At 37.2% G+C, this 22,617-nt stretch overlaps 1 protein-coding gene across 9 annotated transcripts in view; it reads left to right on the top strand.

Annotated features, from left to right (window-relative positions):
* The window catches only part of LOC148852145 (camphor resistance CrcB family protein), a 30,788-nt gene extending 15,293 nt beyond the window's left edge, over window positions 1-15,495 (top strand). For 4 of the 9 annotated variants that reach the window (XM_088942465.1, XM_088942464.1, XM_088942466.1 and 1 more), the window contains 6 exons: window positions 3,339-3,899; window positions 4,318-4,395; window positions 6,517-6,615; window positions 12,067-12,259; window positions 13,464-13,888; window positions 14,493-15,495. In XM_088942465.1, the coding sequence (XP_088798591.1) occupies window positions 3,369-3,899; window positions 4,318-4,395; window positions 6,517-6,615; window positions 12,067-12,259; window positions 13,464-13,888; window positions 14,493-14,711 (1,545 nt within the window). In that variant the 5' untranslated portion in view covers window positions 3,339-3,368 and the 3' untranslated portion in view covers window positions 14,712-15,495. The other 5 variants (XR_016098639.1, XR_016098638.1, XM_088942463.1 and 2 more) reach the window with 5 other exon arrangements.
* The last annotated feature ends 7,122 nt before the right edge of the window (window positions 15,496-22,617 follow it).

The raw sequence follows: 22,617 nt of genomic DNA, 5'->3' as shown, positions 1-22,617 counted from the left end.
ACATTTCTATGGTGCTCATTTTTTGGACATGTTTTTAAATTATCCAACGCTTTGGCCTTATAACTATTTATCTAAGTTTTATTTGCTTTTATAAGATTTCGGATCTACTTCGATTTGCCCATCCATTTTTAATTCTGAGGGTTGCTTGAATGTTGAATCCACTACCTTACAGTTCAAGTGGAATGGTAGATAGTCAAGAGATTTACCAAACCTTTTAGCTGTAGGGATTTACCAAAACTTATAGTGAAAGAAGAATAGTAGATAAAAAAAGATGAAACCGTATCCCTTATCTCTCTCTATTGAGGTTGGCTAGAGCACCGACAACAGTGCGGATTTCAAGGATGGGGTGAGAAACTAAGAAACAAGCGTTGGTAGGGTGTAAACAGTTTGAATTCTAATATTTTTATTCAAATTCGATCAATTAAATATTTTAGATATATAAATTATTTATATAATTTAATTATTATTTATAAATTATATAAAATATTTAAATATTTTATATAAGAATTAAATAATCAGTTGAATTCGGATATTTACTGAATTGAATAAGATCATATCCGAATTTGAATCCAATCAGTTAATTAATTTGAATAGAATATCTGAATTCGATCAATTATGACATTCAAATTATCTGAATTTGATTTGAATATGTTCAAACTCATTCAAAATCAGATTCAATTATGTCGAAACTCTCATTTAAAATCGAATTTTCAAATACTGTTGGCATCTGTAAGCATTGGTGTGGGGATGGGGTGAGAGGGAGAACATAGAAAGTGGGTGATAGAAAGGGAGGGAGGGGAAGAGGAGGGTAGGGATTAGGGATGCAAATGATCTGATTGGATTCGAATTAGGGTATATTTGAAATGGATCTATGTCGGATCCGATCTGATTCAAAGATCTGATTGGATCTAATAGGACTCAATTTGAATTTGAATCGTACCGGATCTTCGGACCTAATTTGATCCAACTTTTTTTTTTTTAATTAATAAATTATTAAAAGAAAAAAATAAACTATACCAATTTAAATAAAGAAATAACAAAAAAATATAAATATTTTTTAATCATTTTCATCATATATACATGTTTTTTATAAAAAATAAATAATACAACAAATTTATAAAAATACAATATAAATAATATATTTATAAACAAATAAATAATATTATATATATATATATATTTATTATATATATTTATATTTATAAATATATAACACATTGGATTGGATAGGGGTAATCCGAATCCGATCCAAATTTGATTGGATCATAGGATCCGATTCGACCAAATAAGATCAGATCTCAAGTCGGATCGAATCATGAGCCTATCCATTTGCACCTCTAATAGGGATTTATGAATGAAAATTAGCATCGTATCAATTCGATACATGTCCGTATTGGTCCGATGCTAACCAAAAAACAAAAAAAAATAGAACATATAAATTCTATATGTTCCTTATATCGGATCCTTAATAAAACATAATGTGTCAGCCGATAGGAATTGACATATTGCAAAATTTCAAATCTTGGAATTTGATCATATTGCAAAATATTATCTACACTTAAATATTATAAACTGAACTGGTCCACGATGGATACAATCAATTTTCTATGATTTTACAATAAATTATTAAAATATTTTAATTCTTATAGATTGAATTGGTCCACGATGGATACAATCAATTTTCTATAATTTTACAAAAAAAATATTAAAATATTTTAAGTCTTGTAAATTGAACTGATTCACGATGGATACAATCAATTTTCTATAATTTTACAATAACTTATTAAAATATTTTATTCAAATTTTATAAGATAAAATATACATACTATCATACCACAATATATAATGGGGCCCAATGAATTGAATCATCCTTGCGCGTATTTTATAGAACCACTGAACATAGCCTAAACCCCGAGAAAGTCTTTGCCGTTTTGCTGCATCATGAATCACGCGACACCGACTATTGTAAAGAAAGTCAAACTGTTGATGGTGCCGATAATATTTTGATTTGAGATTCGAGACTTGTAAGCCGAGAACCAACCGATGCCAATAAAACCCCTTCCAATACCAAGTTTATCATAGCGAGTCGGGAAACGTTTCAACGTGATTTGTATTGGGAGGAAATTCGGACTCGGTTACAAACTTACAACCTCTCAGAAGCCTGACAAGTGACAAGTGATAAGAATACGATGTAACAACTAACAAGCCAAATCGAAATATTTCCTCATGAATAAAATACGAAGATATTAACTGTGAGGACAGTTCTGTCACCAATTACGTATCGAAATCGAATCTGCTCCTCACACAGGGTGTCTCGTACGGACATCGCTGGCGACGAAACACAGCCACAAATGGAAAACATCTGCTGCGTGGATGTGGCCAGCAGATTCGGACTCACGGTGAGTTTGTAGGAGTTAACAGTCCAACTCGGAAACCATATGCCAATAAGAACATGTATGTGTTTTATTTCATGGGCAGATATTCCCAATGCAAGTCCATCATTGTTGTTGGAACGGATTCACAGTGAATTTGTAGGACTCACAATAATGTTAAGCGTGTTATAAGGCCAGGTTTAGCGAGTACGACAATAAAGCCAACTGCAGGTGCTTTCCCAGTCAAAATTGCTAAACTCTCATCGGTCATTGTTCATTTTTTGTCTCTGCTAACCTCTTCTATTGCATTTTGATCTTTTTGGTCGTACGATTTTCTTGAAATTATTGGAAATCCAAGGTACTTCAGTTCTTCTCGGACTACAGACTTTCTTCATATTAGCCGAGACAGAGAATTTGAGAAGTTTCCCCTTTCCTTAGGTTGAAGTTTGAAACAAAGAGAATTTTTAATTTCTGGCTGTTCCGCCTATTCGCAAGTCTAACAGACTTTATGTTTATCATTTTTTTTAATTTTTTGTTCAGAAAACCGAAAATGTCTGTCCATTTCTCTGTCTAGGGAATACTGATGTTTAAATTGATAGATTTTTTATTATTATTTTAATCGTGATATGTTGTTTTTAGGTGAGGTCCACGTCGAAATAATTGATGCATTAATTGTTTTTTTCTGTCTGGTTTAATCTTGCTGTGCCCATTGTCATGTATTATTATTTTGTCTTGACTAGTTGAATATTGGTTACACCTTTGAATTCCGAGAAAATTACATGTGAGTTGGTTTAGAATTGACATGGTTTGGTTCTGTCTTTCCTATTTGTTTTTGAATAAACCAGCTCGTCAGACAGTCATTACATGAATGCACATTCATTATCAATTTATCATCATCGTCATCATTTTATCATTTTATGATCTGGGTGCTTGAATTAAACAATCGGTTCATTCTTCTTCTTGCAGCTTTTCTTTTTCGGAATTCATTCAGGAACAATGAAGCGTAGTGATTCCCATAATGAAAATGTATGTCAGAGAAATATGTTCGATCGGAAATCTTTTAGAAGTCTCAGTCTGGATAGAAGGGACTACAATGGGATGAATGGAAATGGACCGAGACAAGGAGGTGGGTTGTGCGGTGAGATAGGTGGTATTGGTTCTTTGCAGAGAAGGCACTCCCTCAGTCTTTTACGTGGGTTTGTACAAATATCTGATGACCTTGAAAGCGAAACCATGTCACAGGCTGGAGATATTGGGGACCGAGCACTTCACAGCAATAGATATAGTGAGAATAGTAGCTTCCGGTTCTCATTGGATGATAATTCATTACGTCTGGAGAATGGAGTTGGATCAATTCCTGAAGATGATGTTATGTTACAGTCTTATGGCTTTTGCGTTCGTGATGGTATTTCGCCAGATGCCAAATCCCCTGTTTCTCCACTTCCATCTGAGATTATATCTCCCCTCTCAACATATGCAACTATCCACTCTGGAGACAAAAATCAAAGTCAGGCATCGGGCTACAAGGTCACTTCCTAGTAGATTCAATCTCTTATGTATATATATATATTTTTAATTTTACATGAGACGTGAACTTTTAAGGTGCACTGACATGTTTTCGAGAATTCAGATAGTAATGAATTAGACTAAAAGCGGTAAATAGTTTGGCCATGGTTGAAACTATTTGAGCATTATCAACAATTTAATTTCCTATTGCTTGAACTTATATAAATCCTAATACAGAAATTTATCCTTAACTTTCTCCTAGTCTACTACATCTAATCCTAAATGGATGAGTTCCATAGTTTCCTGCTTGAGTTTATAGTTCTCTGAAGAAAGACCAAAACAGTTATTCATTATGTGCTAAAGGTTTTAGTATTGTAAATGCTTCATGTTTTCTTGATACAAGACATGCAGTTTATTGATTTGGAATTTGTAATTGCAGAATGACCAGAAACAGCTGCCCCTGTTATTGGAGTATATTTCATGCCTTACTCATTTAGCCTTCTTCGGAATACTTGGGGTAATATGCCAAATTTGGTGGAAATTTGTTTGGTTTCCTAGTATATATGCGAGAAAGAGTATCCTAATGTTCAGACATAGACACTTACAATTTTGAAATTTGGATTACTGTGTGTTGTATGGATCCAATTTTTGACATGGCATATTTAGTTCTTTGTTAGTTTGAATTCTGAAGTTAGGCAGGAAAACAAGCGTCGGCTTTAGACATGGATATAAATTCTCACACACACTAACCCTGAGTAAACTGACATGATTTGTATGTAATGAGAAGAGTTTATGTGGTTATGCACTTTATAAAAATTAAACTTCTAGATATGGACAAGATGGACATCCGAGTTCTTTTGTTGAGATTACAAAATAGAGCCATTGTAATTGAAAAGGAATTTATTTGATGTGACAAAGTTGGTTTGGTTAATTCTGGTTGTTGCCAGGAATTTTCTCTTTCACCCATCTCATATTTCTTCTTCTAAGTGATTTGTCTCTCTGTTGTTTACTTTAAAAGCAAGGGTTTTTCTCTTTCTGATTTCTTGCTTATTCTTTTCTGGGTAGACAACAAGATGTCTAGAGGAGTTTGTTTTGTCCTTCTGAGGAGGTTAGCTGAGGCTAACTGTCCTATTGGGGTTTCCTGATCATGATGTAATTTGTTGATTTATTTATCAACAAATAAATTTGTAGGGCCTCCTACCCTGTTATTTGAGGCTGAGAACCCAAAACATTTCTGGTTGAAACAACAATGGTACCAAAAACAACCTAACTTGTATTCTTTTTTGGGTATCTTAATAGTCAGTCAGGTAAGTCCATCACTAGAGGTTAGTAGGGACTCCGAGATGGGGCAGTGTAGGATGCATGTGAAGCCCATTAGCTATACTGTGGAGAGCTGGCAATTCTGTGGGGTTGATCCCACGTCTCTGTTTTGAGAGTGATGCAAAGTGACCATTTGAGCTTGCTATGAGAGAGGTGAGACACCTAGCAAATGAATTGGGGAGTCAGCTTCAAATTGGTTTAGATGCAGCATATGGTTTGGCAGATATTCTTGCTAAACAGGGAGTAAACAGGGCAGGGATGTTCTGGGCTTCTTTATAATGAACATATGTCTCTAAAGTGTTGTTTGCACTTTATGAGTGTAAAGGCTTTCCTTGTTGATTGAATTAATAACTTATTAGTTACCTATTGATAAAAAAGTAACCATCTCAACAAGGTTCTACCTAAGTTGTACTTGATACAGTTCATGCTGATCCAATGCCCTGTTAATTTGTAACAGCTATAGTAGTACATATAATTTATCTTCCAACTTGGCATAATAAAGGCTCTTAACCCCCATATTAATACTTTCCATTTGTCACTGGTTGACATCCTTAGATAGAGCATGTAGTTGATTACTTGGTGCTAACTTGCTTTTTGTTAAGCTCAAGTTATTTTATCCAATTTAGTGTTAGCCACTAATATATATAATTTCTTTTCTTGTACTATATTTTCATTTCTTTTGATCATATCATCAATATATAAGGAAAAGTAAGTGCCTATTCCGATAAAAAAGAAGTTCCTTATCTTTTCCTAGTGAACAATTGATGTTGTGTTAAATCTATCTAGTACTATCAGGTTAGAAAACTGGACATGACATTCTAAGGCATATATTTGCTTTGCATTGCTAATAACTATTTATTTTCTTCTTAATGGACAATTGATGCATTGATGGTTGAATTAATTCAACATTACCTGCTTCAGTATTTTAGAAGGCTGAATACATCATACTAAGGCATAGATTTATTTTCACAAGAAAGGGGAATGCATGTTAGCCATCCTTGCCAAATTTCCCTTTCCCTGCCTTGTTCATGCTGAGACATTTTCTTTATAGAAGACTCTAGAGATATTTTGATTACAGCTCAAGAAGGTTCATTTAGGCATTTTCTTTATGGAATAGACTCTCTATATGGTTTTGATGACAGCCCAAGAAGGTGCATTTAGGTGTTCTTGGGACACCTGTAGCCATTAGCTAGTTCCATGTTTTATTTCTCTTAACTTTACATTTCTCTAGTTCTTCCACTTATCTGTTACTTAAGTTTTCAATTCAGTATAGAAGCTTCTATATTTACTCATCTTGCATTTGCAAAACATATGGCAGGTGCTGACAAGGTATTTACTGCAAAAGCTCTTTGGTCCCAGTGTTGCAGGTGTCACAAGTGATCAAAGTTTTATCTACCTTGATCTTCCTTCTAATATGGTCTCTCTCTCTCTCTCTCTCTCTCTCAAACACACACACACATAAAGACCTGAAAACATAATTGTTTCTATTGTTGCTACAGTAGTCCGAACTAGTAAGGAGAAGAAGAAAGAGAAGGAGAAGAAGAAGAAGATGAAAGAACTGTCGAACCTGATAGCTAAACCCTATCAGTCGACCTCTTAATAGTGATTAGACTCTAATTAAATGTACAAGGACTAAACTGCCCCTACTTAAGTATGGGACAGAGAACCTCTAATAAGACTGCCACATAAGCTCATAACTTAACCAAGGTGAGTTGACTAATCTACCCTTATTCGGATAACTCTAACACTCCCCCTCAAACTGGAGAATATATGTCATATAATCCCAGCTTGTTACATATATAGTTCACTCTCCCTGAGCTTAAGGCTTTTGTAAACAAATCTGCCCACTAATCACCTGAGCCTACATGTTCTGTGCTTATCTCTCCAGTAAGAACCTTCTCACTCACAAAGTGGCAATCAATCTCTATGTGCTTTGTTCTCTCATGAAAAACAGGGTTGGATAAGATATGGAACGCAGCTTGATTGTCACGGTACAACTTCATAGGTTTATCCATGTGGAACCCGATTTCTTGTAGGAGATTCCTCAACCATACTAATTCACATGTAGTGTGTGCCATGGCTCTGTACTCAGCTTCAGCACTGCTTCTAGCCACAACCGTCTGTTTTTTACTTTTCCACGTCACAAGATTTCCTCCAAGAAATGTGCAGTAACTCGTAGATCTTCTATCAAACACAGAGCCTGCCTAATCTGCATTCGTGTACCCAACTACTTCAAGTTTTCCTCCTGGTTTATATAATAGTCCACGGCCCGGAGCTCCCTCCAGATATCTTACAATTCTAAGAACTGCATCCCAGTGACATATACGAGGGTTCTGCATAAATTGGCTCACCACACTGACTGCAAAGGAGATGTCTGGTCTCGTGATAGTCAAATAGTTCAACTTCCCCACTAGTCGTCTATACCTTCCAGGATCATCAAATATTTCCCCTATATCACTGCTCAACTTAACATTTGGTTCCATAGGAGTCTCAGCCGGTTTTGTACCTAACAGTCCTGTTTCGTCCAATAGATCGAGAACATATTTTCTTTGGCACAGGTTTACACCTTGTCTTGATCTAGCAACTTCTATACCCAAGAAATACTTCAATGTCCCAAGGTCTTTTGTTTGAAAATGATTTTGCAGAAAGACCTTTAGTTTGTCGATCCCCAATTTGTCACTACCAGTTATGACAACATCATCCACATAGACCACTAATAAAATCTTTCCAGCTTCTGAGTCATAGCTAAATACTAAGTGATCAACCTGGCATTGTTTCATTCCAAAATTCTTCACCACTTCACTAAACTTCTCGAACCAAGCACGAGGCGATTGTTTCAACCCATAAATTGCCTTTTTCAGTCTGCACACCTTACCAGCATCCCCCTGAGCAACAAACTCAGGTGGTTACTCCATATATACCTCCTCTATAAGGTCACCATTAAGGCATTTTTTATGTCAAGTTGAAATAGAGGCCAATCATACATAACTGCCAGGGAAATTAACACACGGACAGAGCTAATCTTAGCCACTGGAGAGAAGGTCTCCATATAGTTCACTCCATACAACTGTTAATAACCTTTAGCAACAAGTCTGGCTTTCAAACGCTCCACACTACCATCTGGCAAGTATTTAACAGTATACAACCATTTACAACCCACAACATGCTTACCAGGAGGAAGAGTAGTGAGCTCCCACGTGTGAGTATGTTGAAGAGCAGATAGTTCTTCCTCCATTGCCTGCCTCCACCCAAGTGAACTAAGAGCCTCTTGGACATTGTTAGGCATGGAAATAGATGACAATAGTGAAACAAACTAGCGATGTGAGGCGGAAAGGGGAGATATTGAAACAAAATTCGAAATGGGATGGAGAGTAGAACTACGTTTACCTTTCCGTAAGGCAATGGGTTGATCAAGGTTCAACAACAGGAGCAACGATAGGATTCGTGGACAAGGTAGAAGCTGGAGGAGGGGCCGGTGTCGTTCGACGTGTATACACTTGCCGAATTGGTGGTTGTTTAGTAGGGATCTGCACTGGATGAGGTAACGAGTCAACTCCAACAGGAACACCCGGAACGGGACCACTGACCGGAAGAGGAAGAGGAAGTAAAGGTGGAGACGAAGATGCTTCAGTTCCTGAGAAGAAGGGAACAGACTCAAAAAAGGTGACATTAGCACTTCCGAGTAATGGGATTGTAACACTTGTACCCTTTTTGAGTCCGAGAGTAGCCAAGAAAGACACACTTAATGGAGCGTGCATCCAACTTGTTTATTCCAGGACTCAGATTGTGAACAAAGCACACACAGCCAAAGATACGAGGTGTTAATGGAAAGGGAGACAAGGTGGGGAACTAGATAGAGAAGGGAGACTGATCATGAAGAATAAAGGAGGGCATCCGATTAATGAGGAAACACGCAGTAAGTACAGCATCACTCCAAAACCGTTTAGGAACACTCATATGATGAAGAATAAACCGAGCTGTTTCAAGGAGATAACGGTTCTTCCGTTCAGCCACCCCATTTTGTTGAGGAGTGGATGCACATGAAGTTTGATGAATGATGCCATGTTGTTTTAAATACTGTTGAAAGGAAGTAAGAGAATATTCACGACCATTATCTGAATGAAGAACTTTGATTGGAACACCAAATTGTGTACGTATTTCAGCATGGAATTTTTGAAAAATGGAAAATAATTCACTCATTTCTTTCATTAAATAAATCTGTCATTCTTGAACAATCATCAATAAAAGTGACAAAGTACTTGTAACCATTATAAGACTATTTTTATCGGGCCCCAAACATCTGAATGAACCAAAGCAAAAGGACTCAACATACAACTTTCAACTCTAGGACTGAAGGAAACACGACGATGTTTCCCAAACTGACACGACTCACACTGTAACACTGACAATTGACTCAAAGACGGAACTAGTATCTTGAGTGCCTTGAGAGAAGGATGTCCCAGTTGACAATGCCACTGTTGATTATCACTGACATCAACCCCACCAACAACAACATGATTGGCCCATTTAGAGGGAGGGTGGCCATGGAGATCATAACAGAAATTTATCGAATGTCCTTCCTTGCCACAGTGGGTACACTTCCTTGTAGAGCTGTCTTTTTCTTTGCCATGGCCTTCCTTTGAGTCACGACCACCACCACGGCCAAATATGGAATCACCACGACCTCCTTGGGAGGCATGTCCTCCCCTTTCGTACCACGTCCACCTCCTCTGGCTGTCACAAAAGCTGATCTATCAGACTATGTGGGATTCTCTGTCTGTCCCAAAGAAATCCTGCGAAGCCGAGCAAACACTTCCTCAAGTGTAGGAAGGGTAGAGCCCCCCAATATTTGGGACCTAACTGGTTCATACTCTGATTTCAACCCCACTAAGAACCTTGTGACATCTAGTTGTTCCCTCTGTTGTTGCTGAACCTTAACATCTGGAGTGAGAGGATGATAGACATTGAGTTCATTTCTGAGGTTCTTCATACTGGCATAGTACTCTTCTAGGGTTTTATTTCCTTGTTGCAGACCAAAGTACTCTTGATAGAGCTGATATACCCTTGTAGTATTATCTTGCCCAGAATACAGTTTCTTGGCATGTTACCATATGTCCTTAGCTGTATTTAAGAACATGAAGTTGGCACTTATTTTGGGTTCCATACTGTTCCAAGCCATGTCATGATTTGAGCGTCCTCCTGTTCCCAATCATCAAACCCTGGAGAGTCAGTCGGTGGTTTATCTTCTTTCACATGTTTCACTTTTCTCTTTGCCTTGAGAAAAACTTCCACCGACTTGGTCAATGGAACATAGTTCTGACCATTCAGTTTAATTGAGGTCATCTGTACACCTAAATAGTCAGAGGAAACCACTACATTAGGTTTCTGATCACTACAACCATCTCCCATTGCTGCCATGATACTCTTTCAATGCTGCCTCTAATCTGAATTCCCAATCACCAACTAAGTGCTGCTGTCAAGAGTTTGATGTTCTAGAACCTACAGCAGTCCCTAAACACAATGATAGATACACACGCCTTTGTTCTTATCCACATCACTACTGATTTCACAAAAAACACAGACTACACCGACATTAATTCAGCACTTACTAACCACATGCAAGCTCTCTTACAACCACTCAACAGAGTTTGTGCATCACAAGCAGCACCACATAGCCATAGCTGTCACACACAATACAGACCTGCTTTAACGCTTTTAAGAGAGCACCACAAGACCAACAAGAACTCAACTAGTACCATTGCATTACACCTTGCACCATTTGGCCACCTACAGTAGCCCCTACACCATTCGGCCACCAGCAGCAGCCCTTACACCATTTGGTCACTGTAAACACAGCCTGTTCTTGGAATTTTTCCAAGAACCAGGGCAACAACCAATCTAGTTCTCTAGGTTCTGATCAGTCTTCTCAAGTTCTTGAAGATTTTCAACCCAGAAATACCAACAGCACAAAGAGAAGAGATAACCAACCTTCGTTTGAGAGCTTTAGCCAACCATTCACTGTTGAAGTTGTTTTCTTAGGAAATGAGGTTCTGCGCACCAGAAAAAAAAAAAAAGAGCTGAGATGTTTCAGGCCTGGGACGAACCACTTTTCTCCATTGACAGCCCAGAGAAGAAAAGGAGAGAACTGAAGCACGAACTGAAGTTGTCACGAACTGAAACAGGTCATGAATTGGGCTCTGATACCATGGTTCTACTGTTGCTACAGTAGTCCGAACCAGTAAGGAGAAGAAGAAAGAGAAGGAGAAGAAGAAGAGGAGAAGAAGAAGAAGATGAAAGAACTGTCGAACCTGATAGCTAAACCCTATCAGTCGACCTCTTAATAGTGATTAGGCTCTAATCAAATGTACACGGATTAAACTGCCCCTACTTAAGTATGGGACAAAGAACCTCTAATAAGACTGCCACATAAGCTCATAACTTAACCAAGGTGAGTTGACTAACCTACCCTTATTCGGCTAACTCTAACAATAATTATGTATGCTTTTAACAAAAATGATCCAATGTCCAAAATTAGTATGGCCCTCATACCTCCATGTTTTTCCCATTAAAATCATGAAGGGATGTAATATCTTCAATTCATACTTAGACTGCATTTGCCATTCCTTATTTTAAGGATTTATCGCCTTTTTGCAGTTAAAAACTCAGTGTTCATAGGGGCATTTTAACTTCAAAAAGGAGATTAGTCCTTAAAATAAGGAATGCCAAATGCAGCATTAATGTGTTAAACATATAAGTAAGATTATTATCCCTAGCCATCTTTTTTTCATCAACACTTGATTGGAGGCTTACGCATTTTCATATGTTTCTCAAGATTATTCCCTCAAAATTATGATGTGTGTTATTGTAGGTAGGTTCTTTCTTGATGGGATGGTTAGGTGTGGTTTTCAAAGGAGACATATGCAATGTATCCGATCTTTTGGCAATTGGATTGACAACAGGATACTTGGGAAGCCTCACAACTTTCAGTGGCTGGAACCAGAAAATGCTTGATCTTAGTGTTAAAGGTCACTGGGTGTTCTGTGTTGTCGGCTTTCTACTAGGTAATATTTCATTTAGAGGATTGTTTGAAAGTAAAATTACTACTATAAACTTAAACTCCATTCCTTTTCTTTTGTCTCCCCCTTCTTTCTTCCTTTCTTTTTCAATCTCTTTTTCATTTTTTTTTTCGGGGGGGGAGGGGGTTGTGTGGTGTTGTATAGGGGGCTGGATTCGATTGTTCCATGGTGCTTTTTCCAGTGATCTAAAAGGCATGCCTAGGTGCCTAGGTGAGACAAATTTTAGCGTAAGCGCCTTGCCTAGTTCCCAAGTGCAGCACTTTCAAATGGCATACGCCTGGTGTGCCTTGTGCTTCAGCCCAGGTGCACACCGTTTGAAAATTTGTGCATTTTTTTTTCTGGTTTTTTTTTTTTAATGCTTAGAAGCTGGGCTGGGGGCTCCACCCCTAGACCCCTAATGAAGCCTCTCAAGGCAAGCCCAAACAAGTGCATATCAAGGTCTTAAATTCTTAATCCCTATAAAAAAATGTTACCAGAGCAGAGAGAACCCCATATTTGCTAATGTTGCTCATTCACTCGTCCTAATAAAAGATATTTTAAAAAGGTACTCAAAGATATAAAACCATTTTTTATAGGGATTAAGAATTTCAGACTCTGATATGGTCTTGTTTGGGCTTTTATTGAGTGGCTTGGTACAAAGGTGGCTCATAGAATTAGGAATGCATAATGTTTAACATCACATTAGCTATTTGAAGTAATGCAACTGGGAAAAAATTGAAGAGATTAAGAGTTTAAATGCTTGAATATGTTTTATATGTTATGCTTGATTTTATTTTTAAACTTTTATTTTAAATATGTTTTACATGTTATGTTTATGTATTTTAATTTAATAGGTTTTTTTTCAAACATTTATTTTAAAATTTAAGTTTATATTTTTAACTAATAATGTGTTTAACATTTTTAATATTGTGCATTTTTTTTTATTTTTTTTGCATTTTTGTGCCTTGCTCAAAAAAGTGTGCCTCGTCTTGCGCTTCTTGCCTCAGGCGCAAAATGGCTCTTGTGCATTTTTTTGCACTTTGAACTTTTAAAATACCAACTTTTTCTTGTTGAATTGGTTGAATTGTTGTCTAGTTAGGCAACGGCATTGTGCAATACAGACCAATGAACAAAACCATACAATTACCTGTATTTTTAGTAAGGCCATTCATTATGGGAGCATTCTAAATTTTCATGTCCTTCATGGCAGGCATGCTTCTTGCTGCTCAATCTATCATTCTAGGGGTTGATACTGCCAGAGATTTCAGGAAGCTACTCAAGAAACTCAGAAGAGGATCTTCAAGTGACATCACTAACTCAGAAAAAACCTGGAGGGTGGACAGCTGCAAACGGCATTTGGCAGTTCTTATGGTGTTGGTACTGATGGTTGGCTTGTTGTGGGGTGTTAGTGGAGCATTGGTGAGAAAAAGGTTTGATGATGATAACAAGGGTGCTGAGCTGTGGTTAGCTTGCTTGGTTGCACCTCCTGGTGTGTGGGCCAGATGGTTCTTAGCCCGTCTTAATGGAAGAGGGTTAGGAAAGAAGGGTTTTTTGAAGTGGGTCCCTTTTGGAACTCTAATTGCAAATGTTTCTGCAGCTTTTATTATGGCAGCACTTGCAACAGTGAAGAAAGCGGTAAGGTTTCAATAACATCATAATGGCTTGCACATATCATGCAACAGGGATTTCTTTTGCTTTTATGAAAAATTGTCTGCTCATTGGGATATATGCAGCACATAATTTTTCAGCATGGCAATAATTTCAATTTCTGTTCTCTCTAAACTTACAGCACTCTGCATTGAAAAGGCCACTTCCCAATATTAATCCTAGCTGTCTCAGGTGTTGAGAGGGTTGACTGGATAGACCTAACTTTTGGCATTTTCTGCACAAAGTCCCCACTCTCAGACTCAAACTTGCATTCTTATGTTGTCATCCAAAGATTTTATTCTACAGTGTTTGGTACTCTAAATCAAACAAAACCCAAATGCACATTCTAAAGTGTTGCACATTTGTTCTATGATTCATTATGAAATCATACATTGAACCTTGTAGTTGATGGTTGGCTTTTCAACCCAAAACTAATTTTGTGTTTGTAATGGATGGCGTCCTAAAGGGTGGTCCAATTGTTCTACCTTTGCCATGTTTGTCATCTCAATTCCCACTAGACAATACTGTTACTAGTTGTGGCAGCTAAGTAAAGATTATTTGGATTCTGAGGAGGTTTCTCTGTTTTCTGCAGGTTGATAGCAAAACTTGTGAAACAGTTGCAACAGGACTTCAGTTTGGGTTTATGGGGTGTCTAAGTACTGTTTCCACTTTTATTGCCGAGTACAATGCAATGAGAGAGAGTAAGCATCCATGGAGAGCAAATGCATATGCATTGATGACAATACTACCATCTTTTGGCTTAGGGATTCTAATTTATGCTATACCTGTCTGGGCAAATGGTTATGAGTAGTGGACTAGTAAGTAAAGAGACATTCATGGTGAAAACCTCAGGGATGGACATGCACCTATGTGTGAGAAGATGGAGATAGTCTTGCAAAGTTTGCTGTTCACAAGGCTCTAAATATATCCACAAACTCATTTCCAAGTTCATGTGGTAATGCATAAGGGGAGAATATATTGGGCCCTTGCTCTAACAAAATCATCCAAGCACTAGTGCTCACATGTTCATTTATCCCTTCTGATACTTGAGAAATTGAGAATCATTCCACCAATGGAACACAAGCTTGATGGACCTGGTATAGTTATGCACTTGCCCACATTTTTGGCCACAAAGCATGAGAACAATGAAAGCTTTTAGTGAAGCAAATTTTTTCTACAGATAATATAAACTAGACTCTTCCCTGCTACAGGATACTGGACTTACCCTGAAGGTTTCTTTTGCTGGCAATCATTCAGCACACATACATATATGGTGGTGGATAATGGATGATCACCATGAGACATGCCTTGTGTTGTTTATGTTTCCATCTTTTGTATAAATTTTCCACTGTTATTCAAAGCAATCTACATGGCAGCAGTCTTATATGCAGGTCAAAAGTGAGATAAGAAAAAAAAAATTTATATGCTAGAGCAGCTACACCCATCCATATTTTAGTTTGCATACTATTTAAAGTTGGATGTTACTATGATTTAAAATTTAGCAATGGTATAAATGATGTATGAATGAAACAGGAAGCAGGTTACCTAAAGGACCTTTTTTCTGGCAGATGAATCAATACTTTTATTAACCGTCAGCATGCATTTACATTGGTAATTTTTCTTGGCTTTTCAGAATATCTGGAGCAAATGTCTTCTAAAATATTTTGTAGGCCTATGCTGGTAGTTTTGAATGTTGGAAATCTTGTTGACAATCTAGTCCATACTGCCTGTAGATCTCTACTAAAATATCTATATGACAACAGTCGTGACCGTGCCCTCCAGCAAAAAGCGGTTTTATCGGTGGTCAGATCCAAACTACCGAAAAATCTCTACTAAAATGTCTACATTCATGCATACATAGATCTCTGTGGTAGGATGAAAAATTCTTCAGCCGTTGCAGTAAAGGGATGTTTTCCAGAAGGAAGGAGAGATTTTTTAGGACCCTGGTGCTTGAAATATTTAATCAAGAGAGGAGTAATGTCACACTTGCAGCTCTTTGGATTATTTGGGGAGAAAGGAGTGCTAGAACATTTGAGATCGAGCAGCACTATTACAAGCTTTTCTGAGGAAGAAATTATAGTTATTTTTATCGGTGGTTAGATCCAAACTACCGAAAAATCTCTACTAAAATGTATGCATTCATGCATACATAGATCTCGGTGGCAGGATGAAAAATTCTTCAGCCGTTGCAGTAAAGGGATGTTTTCCAGAAGGCAGGAGAGGTTTTAGGAGCCTGGTGCTTGAAAAATATAATCAGGGGTGGTGTAATGTCACACTTGCAGCTGTTTGGATTATTTGGGGTGGGGGAGGGGGGAAGAAGTGCTAGAATATTTGAGATCGAGCAGCACAATTACAAGCTTTTCTAAGGAAAAATTATAGTTATTTTTCTGATTTTGAATTCCTTATGAAAACTATTAAAGGCACATACAGATGTTTGAAAGGTTTTTCTTTTAGATGTCTATCTCCATTATACAGGTCCTCTGTAAGGAGACCGAATCAGCCTCCCACAAAACTGCTCCCCACAGTGTCCTACTGCACATCCCTGCCGTGTATTGGGAATATCTCCCAATGATGACATCATCATTCTGGATATTATCATTGGGAGATGTTCCCAATACACGGCGCGGATGTACTGTGGGACGTTGTGGGGGGCAGTATTGTGGGGGGCTGATTTGAACTCCTCTGTAAGGGGGTATCTCTTTCTATCTTGTGACTATCTTTAATGCAAAACAATACAGTTTCAGAAAAAGAAAAGAAAAGTTACTGAAAAGATATGATACCTAAAAGACATGATACCTGAAAAACTTACAGCCAAAGGAGGTGACCAATCAGGTAGGTGCAGTCATCAAATCAAAGTACCATGTCTTTCCAGTGTCATAGTTTTTCCTAACTGAAGGTTCTGGACTGGGCCTCTTCGCAACCCAGCTCCAAGTAAAAGTCTGCATTACCAATGTGCAAGCCCAACCCAGCTTGCTCCAAGTTGGGTATGGGACTCTTCTCTAAAAGTCTGAATTGCCATTTGCCAATGTCCAAGTAAAAGTCATCAAAATTCACGGGGTGCTTTGATTGGTCAAAGTAACATGTCTTTCAGTGTCATAGTTTTTCGTAACTGAAGGTTCTGGACTGGGCCTCTGCCCAACCCAGCTCCAAGTAAAAGTCTGCATTGCCAATGTACAGGCCCAACCCAGCTTCTAAGTAAAAGTCTGCATTGCCAATGTGTAAGCCCAACCCAGCTTGCTCCAAGTTGGGTATGGGACTCTTCTCTAAAAGCCTGTTGTTGAACCATAACCACATTGTATGACCAATGCCCAAGCTCAGAATGCAGTCCTTCAACTAAGAACAACAAACTTGTCTCATCTCTTTTCCTTTGATGACTTCTGGAGGAACTGATAAAAAATGGCTAGCACTTCATTCTCAAAACAGAGTTATGTTGTAGATTGGTCCCCTTCTAAGGATTTTGTTAAACTAAACTTTGATGGAAACATCTCCCTCTAGCATATGAATCTTGAGATATTAGGACAGAAGTGTTTTAGCATTATTCTTAGGCCCAGTTGGCTTAGGAGACTACCAAATAAGAGCTACTAGCTGCTGTACAGGAGATTCAGCTAGCCAGTCAAATAGGTATAGAAAGGCTGATAATTGAAGATTCCCAAGTCTTGTAGGAAGGTGGTTCGGTTAATAAGGAATATGACAATGAAAATCTAATGGGTAAGAAGATCAGCTAATGGGATGGTTAATACTCTTGCTAGACAAGGGGTTAATAGAGATTCTTTGTTTTGGGCAACTTTATAATTGTTTAGTGTCTCTTTTGGCGAGTTTTATATTTTCATGTAATTACAATCTTCTTAAGAGTGAGACTGCTCCTCAAAACCTCTCTTTCGGCTTATTTGTAATAGATCTACCCTTTGATTAATGAATTAATTTTCAATTATCAAAAAGAAAAAAAACATTGTACACCTCCACGCTTAAGTCTATTTGGCAAGACATTGATCACTTGGAAACCATTGAATGGTAGAGCCCTAGGGATTTCTTGATATATAGGAAGCTAATTTATAGAATGGAGCAAGAAGTTCAAGTTTCTAGTTTGTTTGAAACAAGAACATAACATAACTAGATAATATACTGTCTCCTACTCTCTTCACTATATCCCTATCTATTATTTGTTAGTTGTCTCACAAAGAACCTTAACTATTCAGTAACCTTTTTCCCAAGTTGGTGTTTTTCAAGCCAATAAAATTCAGTATTCTAAAAGGTGGGCCTTAGGCATAGAGGCAAGGTGCTTTCTAAATTGTGTGACTCACCCAAACTAAGGTGCACAGCCATTAAATAGATGTCACCTTTGTGCCTAGGCGTGCGCCTCAAGCCAGGTGATAGATGGCATAGGTGAGTGCCTAGATAAGGTATTAAAATAATTTCAAAAGTAACACTAAAATATAAAAAATGCAAAACAGGAAACATAAGAGAAAAGGAAACTAAATTGACAGTGGTCTTTTCCAGAAAAAAAGAGAAAAAAAGTGGGGGGAGAGAAGAGTTCCTTCATCCAAACCAAAGGAAGCCTATTTCATCCAGTTCTATGCTCTAGTTTGTCCAAGCTTGAATTGAATAGAGGTATTAGGTATAGATATTTCTTGTTTGTTTGTTTGTTTCTTTCTTCTAGCAATAGTGCAACTGGGAAAACAAGGGCTCCGCCCCATTATTTCGAGTAGTCTAGCGACTTAGTAGAATATTTATTTATTTGTGTTATTTTCAAGTAGAATAGTTTGTTTATTTCCAAAGTGTTACAGATTCTCAAATTTGCTAATAGGTCTTATTGGATGATAGAAGGGTCAGATTTGTGTTGTGCCACCGTTCTGTGGATAGACAACTATTTCCTTGTATGACATATGGGTCGTATGTGCCAGTTTAGGGGTTGCGTTGCTTCCACTCGTACCTTGGCGTTGGCACGAGTGTTTGGCATTAATACATCGGCTTCGACTTATTGAGGGGTGTGGCATTTGGTACATCATGCAAAGTGAAATCTAGACCATTGGTGGCAAGCCGAATCTGAGCTGTCGAGGACCCTGTATAACAAGGTCAAGCGGGTGGCGGGTAGGACTTTACCATTTGCTTTTGGAGCTTGCGGAGAGTAGAGTAGAGAGTGACCGTATGAGAGTTTGTGTCAGTGTTGTGGTGCTTGTTGACATCTAAGATGTTGATATGTCGTCATCCAGTTCGTTATAGTTATTCTACTTGAGAGCATCATGGCCAAGGTTCATAAAGTTGGGGATGACTTTTAAAACATATATATAAAATTTTCTATCTATATATTAATATAAAAAAATGTTATCTAACTATTATATATAATGATATTTATCATTTATGTATATTACTTTCAAGTTAAGAATATAGATTTCTTAGCTTGGGCCCTACCCGTTAGGGCTGCCAATGGATTCTAAAAAGTGTGACACCCAATTCACTCGGAATGCAATTATTCTGAATTTGGATGTTAGAACTTGCATCTAATTAATTAATAATCTAAATGGATGCATTTTTATCCTGACCCAATAAAATTAAAATCCAAATCTAAAATAAAATTATTATTTTATGCATATATGTAGTATAATTATGTATGCATATAGATATTATGTATAAAGTTTACAACAAATAAATTTACCATTTTATAGTTATATGTATTTATTATACATATATACTTTAAAAATAATTGTTTTTTAAACTTTTTAAATTTTTTTAGTCATTTTAAACACAATAAGATAGTTATGGATTAAATCCAAATCCAATATGAAGCTTGATCTTAAGATTGTCTATCAGGAACAACAAACTGCCTTAAGATCGTCCATTGGGAACAACAAACCGGCCTTAAGACTATCCTCATATATATGCAACCAGCCCATGGGGGCCTAGCAGGCAAACCTCCTCAATCAGCATTATCATCTCGAACTCCTTGGGTATATGATACTTTTTCTATATCCTCACTATGTCTTAATGCAATCTTGATGAACTAAGTACCTTTTCAAGTAGTTCCTCAACCACGTGAATGACTGTGCCCGAGGTTCCAATCCTAAGGGCATCCTCGTCGTTGTCCATGCCAAGTATGTCCATCTCAATGTTCTCATCCTCAAACTCCTCAGCCTCTGTCTTGCCCCCAAGATATGAGTAGTTGGCCTCAATATTGCCATCCTAAGCCCCCACACTAGCGTCAGGATCCTCATCCCCCTTTGGTCTTCGAAGCTCGACCTCCTTGGCCTTGACTTCGAAATTTTAATAGACTAAAATTAAATAAAAATTTTAATTTATAAAACTCATGGTTTCGTAATTGACATGGGCAAGCTTATCCTTGTCCTAGGTTGAGACAAATATTATTATGCTTGGGGTGTGGGTCGAACTAGGCTGTATAACCTTGAAAATGTTAATACACTATTAAAATCTATTACGAGATCTTTTATTTTCTTTTTGGTTTATTAGGCTACACAATGGGGGAAGCTCATCCCCATAGCTACTTTGGCTTCAATATTAATATTATTTTACATAAAAGTAGTTAAAAACCTAAAACAATGCATGAATGGGCTGTACTCAGTTTGGTCAGTACTTAATTATGAATGTCACGTTTCTCTTAGAGGTGCAACTTGGTTTGGTTGGGTTAGGTTGAGGATTAGCCCAAGCCCAACCAGTAGTCTTAATCCTAAAGCTTGGGCTTAGGTTAATTTAATTATGAATGCAACATAATTTTATTTATTTACTAATATTTAAGTAATATTTATAAAAATGTAACATTTAATCATTAATAAAGAAACATCAATAAAATAAAACACTAATAAATAATATGGAAAAATAATTATTTTATTAAGTAATTAGTAATAATTTATTATTTTTGTTAAAAATCATTAATATAATCTATACTACTATTAAAAGTGTGAATAATGTCTAGATTCCGTATTTTTTTTACTTAAATATGTTTATTTTCTAAACTTGGTCTTCCTTTATTATGAGGGCAAAAACATAATTCGAACTACTACTTTTATTAAATTCATTATATTTTTCATCATTAAGTTCTATATTCAAGGTATTAACATCCAATTCCTTTCATTGATTCTAATATTTAAGGAATGTTAGATAAATGAGCTTTTTGGACTTTTCTTAACTAAAACACCCCCATTTATGAATTTAGTCCATCCTTAACTATGGCTAAAAAATCTAATTAAAATAGGGCAATTTTCTTAAACTACCCTTATTGTTTAGCTAATTGAGAAACTATACCCTTACTGTTTAACTATTGTTAGGAGTGGATTCGAGCCGAGTCGAGGCGAATAGTACCATGCTTGAGCTCGGCTCGAGACTATTCTATAAGGCTCGAGCTCGAGCTCGTGCTCGATTCGAGCCAAAACCTTGAGCTCGAGCTTGGCTCAAGTCAAAAGTTCATAAGCTCGAGCTCGTGCTCGATTCGAGCCAGAACCTTGAGCTCGAGCTTGGCTCAAGTCAAAAGTTCATAAGCTCGAGCTCGGCTTGGCTTGGATCGTTTTATATTTTATAAAAATATTTATTATATATTTTGTAAATATTTTATTATAAAAATAAAAATTATATATAAAAAATATTTTATATTTAAAAATTAAGAATTATAATCATTAATAATTATAATATTATTATTATATATATATATTATTTTCTATAATTTTTATCATATATATTACTATATATTATATATATTCGAGCCAACTCACGAGCCTCACGAACCGAGCTCTAGTAGGCTCGAGCTCGACTAAAACCAAGCTAAGTCAAGCTCAAGCAACTCATGAAAAGCTCGGCTTGTTGCCACCCATAACTATTGTCTTACACCACCCCTACTATTTTTTATAATTGACTAGCTCTACCCCTACCGGTAACATTCGTGAATGTTCGTCAAACCCATACACACATGACATCATGTGACATAAATTTTTTAAAACCCAATTTTACCCATCCCTCTCCCCCTCCACCTCCTCTTTCACCGTCTTTTTCCTTTCTACAGTGACAAACCGAACCAGCGGCAATCCTCCAAGTGAAATTCCTCGAATAACCATCAGACTTTCTTGCCCCACCGGTACTCCTCCCGCAAGAAACCCCCCATTCTTGGAGAAGCTATTGAGCTCCTCAATTAAATGGAAGGAGGCACTAAAGATAGCGGTTTCATCAACAAGAAACCTTGTCTCTGACCCAATAAAATCCGCCATCTTCATTTAATCATTCCACCCGAGACTAACATTATCCCCACTCTTGTTGTCAGCTGCAAATCGGCCATAAGAGTCCTTGTGCATCTGATCCCATGCTTCTGATTCAGTACCGACATTCGAAACAAACACCAACAACTCTGGTTAGGAATTACTGACTTTTCCGTGTCCTTTCTCTCCAAGCACATCGATAAACACCAATCCGAAGGTTATATTCACTGGCAGGAAAAACAGGGCTCATTATCTTCTGGGTCTTGATCATCTCCTTGAGCAATCTGAAATTATGCACCTTCCAAGTGAACTTTCCACTCAAAACATCTGAAATTGGAGAACAGAATCGTTGTTGAAGATTGTAACTCATTGTTATCGTGAGAGAATGAGATTGATTCATTCAAGACCAGAATGTCTGAGGTGATGACAACATAATCGTTATTGAAGAGGAACCTGGCCTTGGGATCCAAAATTTTGGAAGAATGTATGAAGTCGCACTATCCATGAGATTTCTTCTTGCTG

This window comes from Nelumbo lutea, chromosome 5 (genome assembly GCF_056320005.1).
Source record: "Nelumbo lutea isolate HS-2025 chromosome 5, American lotus-T2T, whole genome shotgun sequence".
In the NCBI taxonomy this organism is placed as follows: Eukaryota; Viridiplantae; Streptophyta; class Magnoliopsida; order Proteales; family Nelumbonaceae; genus Nelumbo; species Nelumbo lutea.
This window is presented reverse-complemented; position numbering and strand designations above follow the sequence as displayed.